This window comes from Echinops telfairi, unplaced genomic scaffold, assembly GCF_000313985.2.
Source record: "Echinops telfairi isolate 266 unplaced genomic scaffold, ASM31398v2 ScPeMD7_60;HRSCAF=208, whole genome shotgun sequence".
Taxonomy (NCBI): domain Eukaryota; kingdom Metazoa; phylum Chordata; class Mammalia; order Afrosoricida; family Tenrecidae; genus Echinops; species Echinops telfairi.
Window position 1 is genome coordinate 15,190,099 of NW_022103958.1, and position 17,531 is coordinate 15,207,629.

The 17,531-nt window shown below is 50.7% G+C and overlaps 1 protein-coding gene across 1 annotated transcript in view; it reads right to left on the bottom strand.

Annotated features, from left to right (window-relative positions):
* PRR5L (proline rich 5 like) overlaps positions 1-17,531 on the bottom strand; it is a 97,190-nt gene that overhangs the window by 35,536 nt on the left and 44,123 nt on the right. Inside the window, exon 4 of the mRNA XM_004708301.2 lies at positions 7,139-7,187. Coding sequence (XP_004708358.1) covers positions 7,139-7,187 — 49 coding nt within the window. The remainder of the gene's footprint in view (positions 1-7,138; positions 7,188-17,531) is intronic.

The following is a 17,531-nucleotide window of genomic DNA, read 5'->3' on the forward strand; positions in this document are numbered from 1 at the left end:
ACTCTGCTCCCACGGAACCAAGGAAGATAAAAAAACCCTAAAGACACCTCATCTTTGAGTGCTTCTTCTTCGGGTGATGCATTTTCAGCATTCTGCCCCTACATGCCCGCCCCTTCCCTGCTCAATTGAATGTGCAATAATCTCAGCCCCACGAGGCTAAAGATCTGCCAGTTCAGCACGCCTATTGATTTTCATCCTCACCGCAGTTTCACGGAGACCTATGGTTATCTGCGTCAAGTCTCGTTTTCACTTTATGCTCACAAAATACGAGAAAAATACAGTAAGAATGTTCAAGTAATCATGCAAAATGCAAGTAACTGCAGAGGGGATTAAGCATGGTTGACTGCTGAGAAGTAACCCCTGGGTGAAGGCAGCCCCATGAGGGAAGTCAGAAATAGCCCGCCGCCTTCTCCCAGGCTCCAGAGAAGCCTGCTTTCCTCTCAATGAGCCAGCGGATGCTTCTCGACCAGTGGCTCTCAACCTTCCTCATGCCACGACCCTTTCCTACAGTTCTTCATGTGGTGGTGAGCCCCCAACCATAAAATTATTTTTGTTGCTACTTCATCACTATCGTTTTGCTACTGTTATGAATCAGGCAACCCCTGTGAAAGGGTTGTTCGACCACCAGAGGGGTCACGACCCACAGGTTGAGAACCACTGTGCTAGGGCATTTCATGTTCACCAAGCCCACAAGGCCTTTCTTCCAACGATCGGTCAGATCTAAAATACAACCTCTAACGCTTTAAAAGCGATCATCCTTTCTATCCTGTCCCTCATCTTCCCACACCGCTCAGCACCTCACTTGTTCATAGTCCCTTTATACACTGGCTCCCATCTTGCGCCTGGAACCCCCTTCCGTCCCCCGGTTCACTCAGTGATCTCCAGTTCAATCCCTGGCCAGGGTGCCTTGCAGACGGCCAGGCTTGATGTCCGTGGAGGCCGGCGTATCCTGGCGCATTGTGATGGTGCCGCAGAGCTTTCAGACAGGAGCTTCCAAGGCTAAGACAGACTAGGAAGAAAGGCTTGGTAATCTTCCGAAAAGTCAAACTCGATGGATCCCAACAGTTCAAACTGCAACTGCTCATGGCGAGGGCAGCGTGTCATTCCGCTGTGCGGGAGGACAGGACTGCCTGACCGAGGCACTGGTCGGGGGCCAACCGATCGGCGGCAAGGATGCTGCACAGGGCCAGCCTCCTGCTGGAGACACTTACAGGCTGATCAGAACAGCGCAGGAACTGATCCCCTGTTCTGTAGGGGTTTCGAAAGCACAGGGGTGATTTTTGCCCTTCTTTATCCTCTTTTGATAAATTCTTTGTGCAGATGCATAGGTATAATTCTGGCCCATTTCTTTAAGCCATTACTATTCCTTCTGGGTTTCAGTTAAGACCATGCTGTGTGTCTCCGGTGTTGATGCATCTACATTCCTGCACCGTCGGCAATGACAAACTCCACGGTGACCGGGACACTTCTCTGTGAGCCCTGCCTGAGCACACCCTGGTAACGATGAGCCAGAAGAAGCTGCTCTCCCGAGACTCCTGCAGAGACGGCCAGGAAATGGAAATTTAAATTCATCCTGTCTGCAAGAGTAGTCATTAAAGGCTCCCCTGTATACTTCCACGTGCTGCTCGTATCTGCAAGACTGACAGGTCCGCCAATACCAGGTCATCTGTCACCTACTGGCAATTGTGGGGCCCTATGTTCTCTGTTCCTCAGTACTAACTCACTCGGAGCCGGTTCAGGGAGACAGAGTTTCTGTGTCCAGCAAGACTCCCGCTCCACCGAAGAGTATTTTAAAAATGTCTGGACTTAGAGAAAATCTTTGCGCAAACACCAGTCAGCCAACAGATGCAAAATATTGTAGAAAGTATTCTCTGCAAACCACGCCCCCGACACCACCCACCAGTGCCCGACACCACCCAACTGCTTCATTAGGCAATGGAAAGAGGCAGGACATGGCCCTTGATCAGTGTCAAAAGTTAGAAGGAACTAATTATCACGCCATGCTGTCGCAAGGATATAGAGCTACCCTAAAAAACTTCAATTTTCTTTCCAAAGGACAGAGGGAGGAGAAAAATCAATACTGGAAATGTCAACTATTTTTCCAGCCAGTGTCTCATGGCAATCTGTCTGTGCTTTGGGGGATCAAATGGTCTGTCTTCTCGGTGCAGAACCAAGATAAGACACGATTTTTCTACCTGCTTTCCTCTCAGGTCACCTCATTACTCTCCTTGAAGCTTACTCTTTCTGTCTTTACAAGCGGTCAGATAGTCACTTTCAAAGAGAAAACCACAGGATGGCTTTATAAGAGACGATGTCTGAAAAATGTGGGGGGGGGGGACTCATAAAGGAGCTCAGGCTCACTGGTCGGCTGGTGTGGCGAGGGGAAATTTCCTAACCAGGCTCTTCTATCCACATTCTGTAACCTCCACCAAATGACTGAGTGCATGTAACACTTACAGACGGGCTCGGTGCCTTTCAACGGCCCTCCCCTTGGCTACCAGGATGAGTCAGCGCAGAAATCCCAGGACTATCAAGGAAGAAGAGCCACCCATGAAGCTTGCTCAACAATTCTGTCTGAAGCGACAGAGATCCCCCCTCCAGGGGCTGCAGCACGGAGACCATCAGGCAGAGCAGAGGAGCAGACCGGAGGCTAGGAGGCGAGCAGAGGGCTGGCTTCCCAGCCCACGGGGACAGAGGTCAAGAGACCGTGTGCTTGAGAGGCCGAGGACCCAGAAAGAGACTTGCCTGCTGGCCAAGGAGCAGTGTTACTAAGAATCAATGACTGTATCCTTAGTGGCTTATGATCCTGACTTGTAGTAAACTGTTAACTTGTAAATTCTGTGTGTGGCTATTGCAACAGATTATCAAACGCAGCAGTAAAGTTGCGTGCTCAGGGAGGAACGGTGGGTATCTGAATAGGATAAAAGAAGGGTGGCGGGTGACGGCATGTCTGATCTCAGCCTTACGGGCATCAGCCTTGGGGTTGTGTGAAGTTGGCTTTTCCTTCCTGCTGGCGTAGCCGAAGGAGGACAGATAGGGCCTCAACACCGTTTTTTGCAGGTAAACACTGGGAGGACCCCCAAGACTCAGTCACCTGTTAGGTCCGGACATGAGCTCACCCCAGTCTTAGAATAACCACTTAAGATCAGACAGCAGCATTTACTCAAGGACAAAGTCCACAGGAAACGCGGGGAGGAAGTGGGATAAAGGGGTTTGCACGGAGGGGTTACATTGAGGGGGTTGCAGTGCATGAGCAGAAACAAAAGGTGTATGAACTTTTGAATGTGAAACTAAGGATCTGCTCTGTAAACCTCCGGGTTCACAAGAAAACATTTTTGTTTTGTTTTTCTGAAAGAGAAACAATAGCTTCACGTGTTGACTTCTTGTTTGTTTGTTTAATTAAGACTTAAAAAAAAAAAGATGGCCTCTGGGGCTAGGCAAGAGCGTCCTGGTCACGTAGTGGGTTCCACACCAGGCTGCGAACCGCAAAGTCAGCAGTGTGAAACCACCAGCCGGCCCGGCGGACACAGATGAGGCTTTCTCCCCTAGAGTTACAGAAACCCACAGGGGCAGATCTACTCTGTCCTGAAGGGTCAGACTCGGCAGACGGCAGTGAATTCAAGTGTTTTATTTATTTTTGGTTGTGTGTCAGACACCTTGTATGCACAACAGAGAACCAATAAGCTTTGGGAGTTTTTGTTTTTTTAAGGACAGAATGGCTCTGGGCCCTTGTGAAACTTTTAAAAACCTGCATTTCAAAGGGCAGAGCCTAGAATAGCCTTCTTTCTCTTAGAGTAAGGAAAAACCAAAGTTCAAAACTGTGAAACCAGTCCCCACCCCACACCGCTAGAAACAGACTCCATCTTCCCCAGGCAGTTTCTCAGATTAGGGTCCCAGGAACAAGTGATTTATTAATTTGTCTCTTACGTGCCTGAGATGCTTTCTAAGCAGCATCCACTGCCCCCACAAACCAATCCACCTGCCTTTCCCCAACCCTCCTGGGGTGGCCCTGATGCCAAAAGAAAACTGACATTTAAAAGCCAATTGAAACCACACCAAAGTCGGTCTATTTCAAATGTCAATGAAGAAGGCAGCCCAGCCCAGCCGGTGATTCTGGGGCTGATTAAAAAACCACTTCTCTGCAACTGGATTTAAAATCAGTCACGAGAGACAGCGGGAAAAGAGCGTAAGGGCCGGCCTGACCTTTGAGTCAAGGGCAACGGGGCTGAATCATATTTGTGACTAATGATCTCTTTCTTAATCTTTGTGTTTGCTTTTCCCTGAATGAGAGCTTTCTTCCTTCCCAGCAGCCGAGACTTCGTGACTCAAGTGAACTTCAAGCTGCTGGTGGGTCCCAGTTGGCCCAGAATAAGAGGAACTGCTTTGGGTTTTGTTGACATTTACGATCCTTTTAAAGTGCACGTAAAAATTTAAGCTTCCTGGATCTTGGGGTAGGGGTAGGGTGGGGGTAGGAATAGGTGAGTTAGAATAGTTTGCCTAAATGGTTACTTTTTAAAAGTATCTTTAAAAGATAACAAGAGGGTCTGCTTGGATGTGGAATAGCATCCCCAAGGTGTAAGCAACAGACTGCGTTTTGATGTTACTTTTCTACTTGAGAATACGATTACACACACAGATAAATTCGATAAACCTTTAAGTAGCACTTAGGAGGCCCCGAAGGAGTCCTGCTGGGGTAGTACATTGGGTCCCAACCTTAATTTTGGCCCCAGGGGAAAACCAAAAAAAAGAGTCAACGTCTTGCCAGCCCCATCCCTGCAATAACCAAATTCAGGTGTCTGCTTTTGTAGCCCCTGCATCATTCCCGCTCCCCTCCAGGGGCTGCATCACCCACTTTGGGTTAACAGCGGGGCTGCAAACTGCAAGGTCAGTAGTTGGAATTTACAAGGCACTCCTCAGGAGAAGGATGCAGCTTTCTGCTCCTGTAGAGAGTGACAGCTTTGACAGCCACAGGGCAGTTTGATGCTGTCCTTGAGGGTACCTACAAGCCCGCATCCACACTCCTGACCACTACCCCATGCTGCCCACCCCACCCACCCCCAGCCCCCACCAAGCACGATGTGCTGTACAGGTGTTATTGCATGTAAACTACTTCATGACCTTATGACATAGGTCCTGTTTTTATTCCTATTTTACATTAAAAAAAAAACAAGGTCTAAGAGTAAAGCCACTTGCCCAAGGCTACTCAGCAGGTAGAGGAAAGGCTGGGGGTATTGACTTCTTTCCTTACACTAGACAGTTACTCCACTCCCATCTGGCCCTCCCCACACACATGCACTTGGATAGAGTCTGGAACTCGGCTTGTGTCCAATGATTGGAAATTATCTGGGGATGATTGGACCTAGGTCCTGGCATTCATTAGCTTCATGAGAATGATTTCTAAGGCAGAAAGGATGTTAGGCCATCTGGGCCAATCGCTCCTGTCAGGAGCAGGAGCTTGGCCCAAGGTCACCCAGGAGCACTGGAGTGCTGCAAGGTCAGGAGCTCAAACCCGCCTATCAGCCTGAGGGAGAAAGATGAGGTTTTCTGCCCGCAAGAGCAGGTCAGTTCTGCCTATAGAGTCAGAATTGCCTTGATGGTACTGAATTTGAGTTTAAATGACACATATAATGACACCCAATTAACTACCGTGCTTCAGGGAAGGAGAGAGGATTTCACTAGAGGCATCAGTTTTCAACCTGTGGCTTGGAATTTCTTGGGGATGCCTCCAGAGCCTTCAAGGGATCCAAATGGTCAAAACCGTATCATGCGCAAACCCACCCTGCTACCTTCTCGCTCACAGTCTCCTGAAGCGGCATGCTGTACAGCATCACTGCAGGCTAAGTGCCGAAGCAGGCACAAGATTCCAGCCATCTTTCGTTCAGCCAGACAGTAGAGAGCTGCAAACATATCAAGCAATGCCACCCTTCTGACTCAGGTTCCTCAGATGTTGATGGTTACTTATCATGAAAAAATAACTGATGTCAGTAGGTGGTGAGTTTATTCTTTAAATGAATTAAGGCATACGATTAACTCTCTGCTTCAGTCTTTCATACCCCGTGAGTTAGTTAATTGTGCCAACCTGGCCGATAAACACGTGGGGTTAATTGAAGGGCGGAGGGATAAATGGCTTGGTGAGCCTTGCCTTTCTAGTTCTCGGGTCTCTTGCTTTGTGATGGTCGCACCAGGATGCAGCTGCCTTAGCAGCTCCCTGCTTCAGCTTGCAAGAATGACTTCCTACAAGACATCCCCAAGGAGAAGCCGCATGGATTTATCCCGATGCAGCCCTGGGTGCTGGAGCAGCTGTGTGGAGACCCCTGCTAGTGCTGAGATGCTTATTCGTTCACTGACTCAGCTTTCCTCCTGTAGTCGGCATCATTGCCTCTGTTTTGTGAGGTGGAGGACTTTGTGGACTGGTGTTGGGTTAATGGGTTAATGCTGGACTTGTGGGCTTGGGCAGCATTGGGTTGGGATGTTTTCGTGATGCACATTTTCTTTACATAAAACTCTCTCTTATACATGAGTTGCTGTGGATTTGTTTCTCCAAAGTACCCAGACTAATACACCCCGATAGCCACGATCTAATACCCACCAGATATGAAGATGGATAACTATTGCTGTTAGGTACCACTGGGTCAGCACCAACTCACAGCGACCGTATATACAAGGGATCACGCAACAAGAGCCTGTTCTGAGCCATCTTCACAGTTGTTGTTTTGGGTCAACTCATCCCCATCAAGAGTCTGCCTCTTTTGTGCGCCCCTCCTACTTCCCCAAGCAGACCCTGGTCCAGAGACTGAGAGACGGCATCTCATCATCCTTGCTTCTGGGGAGCATTCTGGTTGTACTTCTTTCTGCTTGCTTGTTTTAAAAAAGAATCACGAGAACCCAAATCAACAATACATTCTCAGAGTGTAAAAGGGTCCTGGGGCCAAAACACTTAGCTGGGTGGGCGGCAGGAGACCAAACCTTTGAGAGAGCAGGGCCCTCGGCCGGCTCCTGCTCCTCTGCCGTGGCCACCCAGTGCGTGGTAGGGCTCAGAATCAGGAACTCCGGGTGCTGAAGGGTGGCCCTGGGGTACACAAATACCCATGTGCACAGGAACGGGGGGTAGGGGGGGTGCCCTGGCCCGCGAGCTTACCTGGAAATAGTCTGTGATGAATGATCCAAGCTCACTCTTCAGCAGCCGCCTGAGGAGAGAGAAACATGGATGGTACATCTGGTGGTAAGCAGGTCGCCGGAAGACCAGTGGGCAATGGTGGACGAAGGGAATGCCCTCTCCTGGGTCCTGGCGACACTTTCCCCCACATCCCAGTGTGGTCAGGGCACCGGGCAGATGGACGTCCTAGAGGGGGAGACCACTTCCTAGTTCTCTCTGCAAAGGTAGCCACTGCTGCTCACAGGGTTGGCAGAGACTGGCAAGGCCCCCTAACTTTCATGAGACGAGGAAGGGCCAGGAAGACCAGCGTGGTTTGGTCCTCTTCACGTGCGGAGCACTTCGTGTAAAAGGAGGCCTGGTGACCTAGTGGGAAGTTGGGCTGCTAACCACAAGGTCAGCAGCTCAAAACCACGGACCCCTCTGTGGGAGAAAGACAGGGCTTTCCACTCTCTTAAAGAGTTGCAGGGGCAGAAATTCACAGGGCAGTTCTAGCCCGTCTTACAGAGTTGCTGTGAGTTGGCATCGCTCCACAGCAGTGAGCTTGGTTTGGTTTTACTATTTAAAAAGCCATCTTCATTTAGCTCGTCCATGGAGGACTGGAAAGTGGGTGGGTGGGGAAAAATGGGCAGCAATTCTGCAGAGAGAAACAGACTCAGAGAGGGCCCTAGAGTAAGCCAGTGGCAAGAGCCAAGACTCCAACCCAGACCTTCTGCCAGTTGAACTTTTTTTTTTAAATAGGCATCCCAGCCCCTCTCCCTCCAAACCCACCCAAGATGCCCACCCCTGAGAAGGGCTTCCTACTTGTCCTCAAGGGAATGAGCACAGGTGGGTTTTACTTATCCGGGTGACAAGCACTGATTAAGCTGTGCTTTATGCACCTGACATGAGGTCCAGCCCAAGGACTGCACGGGCAAATGAGAGGCCCAGCTCTCTGGTCTCAGGTGGGTGGCTTCTCGAGGGAGCTAGTGGCTAATACACATGTCATCGTGAGATCATTGCCAAGTTCTAAGTGCTTGAAAAAAGGAAGATGGATGAGGGGGTTTGGCTTGACAGAGCAACCCGAGCTCTGTTTTCCTTTGACCAGCGATGAGCCATTCCAGCCCTGCTGCACCGGCTTTGATTTTCTCCAAGCAAGGCCAGGGAGCTAAACAAACAAGACTAACTGGCTCTGAGATCCGGTGAGCTCCTGAGAGAGTCAGCTCTTCCTGACTCTCCGGGACTTCAAATGGCTTCGTTTACTTACCCCAACACAAACTCAGCTCTTCCTGACTCTCCGGGACTTCACCCCAACACAAAAGCTCCGGCTCTTGATACAAGCCCAAGCCCTTCTGGGGACGGACTCCCCTCCCCACCCCTCGCCAGCTCATTCCCACAGGTCACGGGAGGACAGAACAGGAGGGTTCAGCATTAAGTGCAGGACAGAAACACACACAGGGTTGGGTCAGGGGACAAGAGGAACACCTGTGCTCTAAATTCCTGCGCCCCAAGGAGCCCTGCAATGCCACGGGCAAGTGCTGTGTGAGGAGAGCGCTTGTTTCCCCAGCACAGAAAATCTGTCTGTCTGGAAGACTACCTTTCTGATTCAACAAGAGGCTCCTGGGGGTCTTAGGGGTCACACCCTCAACACCACGGCCCAGATGTGGGCAGGTCTGGTCAGAGCAGGTGATCAGCACTGCTGGGGAGCAGCAGGCTAGAGGCATCATCAGTCTGACAGCAAACAAACCTACTGGGCAGCCCCAAGTGGAGGCTCAGAAGCAGGATGTCAGGGGGCGTCTCTTAACAAGGTCCTCATGCACACGGGACCTCTCAAAGCCGCAGGTGGAGAAGCTGTGCTCTGTCCCAAAGTGGAAAAACCAGTTCATCATGGCTCCCTCACCTAGGGGTTTCGAGGCCAGCGAGAGGTGGGCACTTGGCTAGAGAGTGGTTCTCAGGCCCTAATAATGGGCTGAGCCACCCAGGGTTCCGCAGTCAAGTTCGTGCCTCCGGTGTCAGCGACCTGGGTAAGATTCTCAGCCAGGACTGTCCTGGGCAGCCACCCCCCACCTGTCAGTGGGGCCTGATGTGTTGATAGGATGCTGAACAGGTTTCAGCAGGGCTTCCAGGCAAAGACAGACTAGGAAGAAAGGCCTGGCAAACTACATGTGAATACCAGTTAAAAAGCGGTTCTCAACCTGGGCGTTGAACAACCCTTTCACAGGCGTGGCCTGATTCATAACAGTAGCAACATGACAGTGATGAAGCAGCAACGAAAATAATTTTATGTTTGGGGGGGTCACCACCACAAGAGGAACTGCATGAAAGGGTCACGGCATTAGGAAGGTTGAGAACCACTGAGCTAAGGGGAAGCCTATGGATCACAATGCTTCACTCGACAACCAGTCGACAGGATGGCCCGGGGTCAGGCAGGGTCTTGTTCCACTGTGCACAGGGGGCTCTGCATTGGGACCACCTTGAAGCAGTCATCCACAGCAACGGGCTCCTCAGAGCAGAGTCTGCCATGCGTATCTGGGTCCTCGAGCTGTGGAAGGACCAACAGGTTTCTGAGAGCTAATACCAACCCTGCAGGTGGTGCTCTGGGGAACCCATGCTGGGAAAGCACTACACTCATGAAGACTGTTTCCGGTAGACCAGGAGGGGAAATTCGCCAGGGTGATGGTAGTACCACCTTCTGGATCAGGACCAGAGGGCCCCTCCTGGAGCAACCTGTGTGGGGCAATTATTGTGATTCCAAGCTGGACACGATGACGCACCCTACTACTGGCCTGGGATACTGAACGAGGCTACCCAGGACCACCGAGACGCCATTGTTTTAAAGGCCCCTCTTGATCATAGCTGGAGGCCCCCTCCCCAGGGGCCAAAGAGGACAGAGAGAGTGTGTAACCCTGTCCAGAGAATGACAGTCAATGGCAGCCCAAGCCAGATGTGGCAGGAGGCTACAGGCAGCAGAGAACCCTCAGGCACAAGGTGCTGATCAAGAAGCCAAAGAGGGGACTTGAAACAAGTGTCTCAGCAAATAAGGCCCTGATGCCCCAGAGCACGTCTGCGGGGATGATGGTGACAGGTACGAGTGAAAAGAGCAGACCCAGAGGAGAAGGCGCCCACCACACCGACTCCTCCAGGTGATCATCAGCTACTCAGTGGGGAAGCACCCCAGACCGATGTGGGCACCTGCTAGATGCACTTAAACTTCATGGACTAAAACCAGGTACCGTTAGAGAACCACACATTTGCCTTTTATCAAATCTGGGGTTCAACCCACCCCCACCCAAAGCCCACACACCACACCCGGCTGTCGAATCAGTTCCAGCTCATACTGAGCGTAGGGTGCAGATGAGCACTGCCTCAGGCGTTTGCCACGGCTGGCATCTTCACAGGCGTAGAGTGGCATACAGGTATGGTTGTATATCAGGCGAGAGCTCAAAGTCAACGGTGGCAGATGTAGTTAGGTGAAAATGTGATAGCTTATCGTTTGCTCTCCCTGAAATCATTTTTATGTGGTTTCAGCTTTTTTGGGTTTTTTTTCGATTGAAGTTTTTCTTGGCTTTGTCTACTCATTGTCGTTAGCTTCATTTATTTGCTTCTTGCTTGTGTCTTGTTTGCTTTGCTGCATATGAAATCCAGGACAGATGAATCCAGAGTGATAGTCACTGGATGCATAATACCTAGGGGCATGCCAAGGGAGGTTGGGGGGAAATGGGAAGTAAAAATAAATGACTGTAATGTTAAAAAAAAAAAAAAAATCTGAACTAGACCTTACCTGAGTCTTTAAGTAAAGAACCGAGGGTCCTGGCTCCAAAAATCAGTCAGCTGCTCCTTCCCAAAAGCTATTGGGGGGAAAGCCTACCTCGATAGAGCTACTTTCGGTCTGGGTGTGTCAGTGCTTAAACAGTGTTAGTGCCTATGTGTTCAGAGGTTTGCATGGCAGCAAAATTTAACAATCAGCAGGAATGTGTATCAATAAAAAGCAAAGGCATTCTAGTTCATCCCAACAATGGAATCTTGTACAACTATGAAAAGAGAAGAAATAAAGTGTAAAGAAGTGCTCTCTCCAGTCACGGGAAATGGCCTGTTACCCTAAGTAAAGAAGCTGCCAAACTCTGTGTAGCAGGAGTTCGTGACACCCTGGCAGTACAGTGGATTGTTTACCCAAAGGTCAGCAGTTCGAATCCACCAGCTGCTCCTAAGCTCCTGTAAATGTAGCTCTGGAAGGCTATACAATTAACGACTATTACCATAGTCATCTCTGAGACAGTAGGAATGAGAACTTCTGGGACCCAGAGAGAGCAGACCCTTCTTGGTACCATGTGAAGATAATCTTATTTAAAAGCACTTGAAATGTTTTTAATGAGCAAGGTTGGCCTGCAGTCTGAGGAGATGTCAAGGGTGTGACATGAGGAAGGAGGCTCAGTCCCTGGGGGTATATGCCCACCAATTCAAACCCACCCGGGGCTGGTAACTCAAGAACTTGTGTTCCACCTAGCTCAGAGAGAGCAGGGGTGAGCAATGGGGCCAGCATCTTCTCTAAAAGTTGAGAGTACAAATATCAAAGCATTAGTAATACTCGGGCCCAATGCCACAGAGGGACAGGGATCCCGTAGTCACCACGTTGACAGCACAAGACAGATGTGGGACATGGGAAGAAGGCAGCACAAATTAAAGAGGTGATGGCTTGCAGTTCCACAGAGGCAAGAGTTGAAACCCTTGATTGCCAATACCTGAGAGATCTAGAATCTTCTCTTTCCCACCTCTTCCTGAGGTTTCTTCCCCTTAAACAAAAATGTATCTTATCTCTACACAACTAAAAGCATGCCATACACCCACACACATATACATGTATGTGTGTATATAGTTAGCAAACGTGTAACCCCCTCATGTGTCAGTTTCCTATGCTCTGCGCATGTGTGTACTATGCAGGTGTCACATTGTATGCATAGGAAATATGGGAATGGCTTGTTGGGGCAATAAAATCAAGGACGGTGAGGCAAGTTGCTTCTAGGATGGAGCCTGAGGTAGTTAGTTTATTGTGCCAACCTGGCCAATAAACACATGGGGTTAATTGAAGGGCGGAGAGATAAATGGCTCAGTGAGCCTCGCCTTTCTAGTCCTCGGGTCTCTTGCTTTCTGATGGTCAGACCAGAGTGCAGCTGCCTTAGCCAGTTCCTGCTTCAAATGGCAAGGCTCACTTCCTGCAAGACATCCCTGAGGAGAAGCCACATGGACCTACCCCGATGCAGCCCTGGGTGCTGGAGCAGCTGTGTGGAGAACCCTGCCAGCACTGAGATGCTTACACATTCACTGACTCGGCTTTCCTCCTGCAGTCAGCATCATAGTGTGTATTTTGTGAGATGGAGGAAGAGTTTGTGGATTGGTGTTGGACATAAGGGCTAATGTTGGACTTGTGGGCTTGGGCAGCACTGGGTTGGGATGTTTTCTTGATGTGCACTTTATATAAAACTCTCTCTTATACATGAGTTTCTGTGGATTTGTTTCTCGAATGTACCCAGACTAACACAGAGCCTGAACCCCTCTCTTGCCCCATTTAAAAGTGGAACAAGTCCTGACTAGGTTCTAGGCACCACTCTTCAAAGCTTACTTTCTCATTTAAGGTGAAAACACAGCCATTGATGTTGCTGTGTTGTCAGCTCCCACATCATGGTGACCTCGAGCACACTGGGATGGAACCCGGTCCAGATCCAAACCACCCTCCACGATTAACTGTGGACTGGACTGCTGCAATGCGTGGGGTTTTCACAGACAGACTGCCAGGCCTTTCTTGCTCATCATCTTCATCTGGAAGCTTCATCCAAAACCCGTTCAGCATCACACCAACGCACAGGCTTCCAAGGGCAGATGGGGCTGTGTGTTGCTGTGAGGAACACTGAACAAGAATTGAACCCAGATCTCCAAGTGGACGGGGGTAATGTCCACCTGTGAACCCTCAAATGCCTTACAAATATATATCTTTTAACCACAAGTAACCATCATATCCTGAAGAAACACATGTGGGGGGGGGGGGCGGGTCATGTCTGACCTTTGAACTTCAGCCGTAAGGAGGAAAATCCAACTTCATACCAGCCCAAGACCACTAGGCACCAGGTAGGGGTCAGACATGCCTATACCCTCGATTCTTCTTTATCCTGGCACCAAAGGTTCCTCCCACAACACGCTACTTGTCTCCGGGACCTGGCGATCTGTTGCCATGTCTGCATAGAACTCACAGCACTCCCGATTAGGGGAGTGGGCAGGTGACAAAATGGGAAGGATGCAGCTCTCTTGGCCACAGCACTTCTTCTCAGCCATGCCGGCAGGCATGTCTCTCTCTGGTCCTCTGGGGTCTGCCTTGTTCCATGGCCAGGACGCCCAGCAGCCTCCCTCACGGACTTGGAGTTGCTCCTCTGCTTTAGCTCACAGGCTCAGCACTACTCCGCTCCTCGGCCTCCTGATCTAGCTGCCGGGGCCTTGGGTACCACCTCTGTGGCCTCCGTCACTCAGAGAAGGCTCTCTCACACACTGCTGGTGGCTCTTCTTTCTGGTCCCAGGATTCTCTCTTCTTGCTTCTGAGAAGGCTCACTTATACACCCAGTGGGATGGTGAGACCAATCAATACCCTCAGTTGGTATTGCACACATTGGCATGGTCCCACCCAACCGTGTGGTGGAAATACAAAGAGAAGAGCCATAGGTAAGCAATTCCACTTAATCACCGTAGACGTTCGATTTCATGTCGGCGGCACTTGTGCAGGGGTGGGATAATCCAAGCTGACAAGCGTGTCACAGCCTGATGATGCCTCCTGGGAGGTGTGGCCTTTTTATGAGACAGTGGGGACCCCTCTTTGCCCCTGCTCTGACCCTTCACCTTCCTGCTTGCTGGGATTCTGTGTCTGCCTGCAGGGGCAACTGCAAGTGAACCTCCGGACCTGGAAAGTTGCCGGTGCCCTGCCAGGTTTTCGCTGTCCTTGGGTTCACCTGAGTCTGCACCCACGATCTTCCTGCATCCCTCGTCACCTTTCTGGGTCATCGGCCTGCAGCTCCATGAGTCTGGAGAGGGCTTCAGCTAGCATCGGACCCAAGAACTTCAGTTGAAGTGCGCCAAGATGCCTTCTTTTTTTTCTAGCCAACTGTGTATTTTCTTTTTTTTAATCATTTTATTGGGGCTCATACAATTTTATCACAATCCATACATACATCAATTGTGTCAAGCACACCTGTACACATGTTGCCATCATTATTCTCAAAACACCTGCTTTCTGCTTGAGCCCTTGGTATCAGTTCCTCATTTTTCCCCTCCCTCCCTGCTCCCCCTCCCCCATGAATCCTTGATAATTTATAAATTATTATTTTGTCATATCTTACATCAACTGATGACTCCCTCACCCACTTCTCTGCTGTCCAAACCCCAGGGAGGAGGTTATATGTAGACCTTGTAATCTGTTCCCCCTTTCTCCCTCACATTCCCTCCACCATCCCAATTTGCCACTCTCAGCACTGGTCCTGAAGGGTTCATCTGTCCTGGATTCCCTGTGTCTCCGGTTCCTATCTACCAGTGTACATCCTCCGGTCCAGCCGGATATGTATGGTAGAATTGGGATCATGATGGGGGTGGGGGAAGCATTCAAGAACTAGAGGAAAATTATATATTTCACAAGATGCCTTCTTGATATAAGCTGACTCCTGACAGAAAGCAGTTTCTTATACATCTACGAGGGTCACCGGTTCTGTTTCTCTAGACATCCCAGCCTAACACAATCACACGTCCCCACTTTTTACACGCAAGGACACCGAGGCCCAGAGGTTCTTCAATAACTGGAGGATAAAAAGCTCTAAAAAGAAGGGAGGCTGATGCAGGCAAAAGCTGGCTGGGCCTTGGGTTGGGAATAGGAGCGATATTCCAGCTTGGTCCACCTGCTGCTCATGTTGGACTTCCTCAAGGGGGTTCGATTGAAAACAGAACTTGGCCCCTGAAAACGCACCGCCACAAGCCACAGAGCTGGAAGAAAGAGGAAGCCAGGGCCTGAGGGTCATCGGAAGAGAGTGCTTCTGTGTGACCCAACCCAACGGGGCATGCAGTGCAGTGAGAAGCCACAAGAAGCCATAACTGGGAAGGGAAACGGAAACCTCTCCTGGGTCTACATCATCTCAGCCCGCTCCCCTCGCCAGCTGCCCGGCTGAGACACCACCTCACTGGACAGGACTTCCTGTTATTTCAGACACGGGATGGAGCTCCTGGCCGCCAGTCCTGGTCGCCCCGCCCACTCCTGCAGGCTTGAGGTAGGGGCACAGGCAAGGCTGGGCATCGGGGGCAGCAGCACAGGGAGGAAGGGCCGGCCACAGAGAAGGGCAGAAAGCCCCTCAGAGGAGACCCACAATCTCGGTCACACAGAGAGGAGGAGCACCCCCTAGACAAGGGAAGCACAGTTTCACGTGTGCCTACTTTGCTTATTGAGTGTTCCATCCCTGTCAGGGGTTGTAAACTTGAAAAGGAGTCTTTGATTCTTAGGAAATGGGCTGAAAGACAGATGCCAGCTATAGCTAGAAGCAGAATCTTTGATGTGATGAAAATGTGAATTTATTTCACTAGAGATTAGTAAGTAAGCACAAATAAGACTGTGCTGACCTGGCTTATTGGGTAATTCTACACAGCTTCCATCTCACTGCCCAATCCCCTTCTCAGGAGAAGGATGGGATGGCGGGGTGGCTTCTAGGCAGGTACTGGCAAGCCTCATGGTGAGCTTTCATCCACTGCTACCGATCCTAATGGGATAGGGATTCCAAGGCTATATACACCTTGACAAAAGCACCAGCCTCAGCTTTCTCTTTCAGAACAGCAGGTGTGTTTGAACTGGCGACCTCACAGTCAGTAGCCCAATACTTACCTGACAGCACCACCAGGGCTTGCAAGAGTTGGTCAGCCAGCCAGCCATCTCCACTGCTAACTCTAACAGGCAGTTCAGTCCCCTCCAGTATCCTCAATACGCTGCTGGCCCTCGGCACCTGGGCCTCCTAAGCCCCTGGAACAGAGAGCGGGGCCGAGTGCTCTAGGAGCCTGTGTCCAGCCCTGGAGCTGCCAGCGACCTCATTGGTCAGTGCCCACGAGCTGTGGCTGTGAAATACAATGAAGACCTCGCCCATCACTTCCACAATGGAACATGTGTCCAGGAGGCAGCGTCTTTCAGGCAATAAGATAGAGAAACAGCCCTTTCTTCCCTGAGCCACTCTCCGGGGCCTATTACATCTCTTTCACCCTCTTTTCTGTGCAGGTGGATGGCAGGGGTTAAGTGGCAGTGGGGAGAGGGGTGGAAGAGACCGGGAAATTGAGAGAGGGGAAGGAGAGAGGGAGGGGAAGACATCTAAAGTACGCTTCCCACACCACTTGGGTTCAATTGAGCATGACAAGGCTGCTCCTTTGTGGACCCTGCTTTTTATCCTAGTGAACGATGGACCGGGCAGCAGTTCAACACCACCAGCCGCTCCACAGGAGAGAGATGATGCGGCATTCTGCTCCCGTAAAGTGCTGGCCTCCAAAACCCACAAGGGCAGTACTTGCCTGTCCCGTGGGGTTGCTATGAGCCAGGACTGACTCAAGGGTGGTCAGAGATGCTCTGGTGGTGCAGTGGTGACAAGGCTCGGCGACTAGCCGCAGGTCAGCGATGGGACCCACAGCCACTCTGTGAAAGGAAGGGGAGCCTTGGAAACCCTAGGGGAGGAACTGACCCGGTGGCAGTGGGCAGGGGACCTTGGGAGAAAGTCTTGATGACCCAGTTCCGACAGATCCCAGGGTATTCCCTGTGGATCATTTCTGTTCCCCGCTTCTACCCTGCCCAAACCCCAAAGTGAGTTTGTCAACTACAGAATCATCTGGGGCAACCCCTCCCAAAAGACAACGTCCCCACTTGTCCCCAGGATCTATTAGGGAGCCTACATCTGGGCACATCCTACTGAAGGTCAGCCCCAGCCAGCTGCGTGCGATTTTTGGCAGCCTTCGGCAGTATGTGCATACGAGCACACACCGGGCAGATGCCAATGCCAGCTCAACCCTATGAGGCTGGGGCCAAGTTATTCCTCACCTCGGTGCCTCTGCTTTCTCATCTATAAAATGGGGATAAGAGCACCTAGGGCTGGGTCAAGTTTTAAAGAGCATCTACAAAGCACTTAGAACAGAGCTTGTCACCTGGTAGGCACAAAACAAGACCCGCTGTTAATGCCTCATGAAGTCAGGGCTCAGAATGGTCCACTTGGACCAGGCGCCCCTGCCTGGCTGCTCCTCCCAACTCTCCCCCCAGCTGTGTTTCCCACCAACCAAAAAAGTGCCTTCACGACATGGAAACATCGGAGGGGCTTTCCCTCTTGCTACAAGCAACCAACTGACTCAGGAGGAG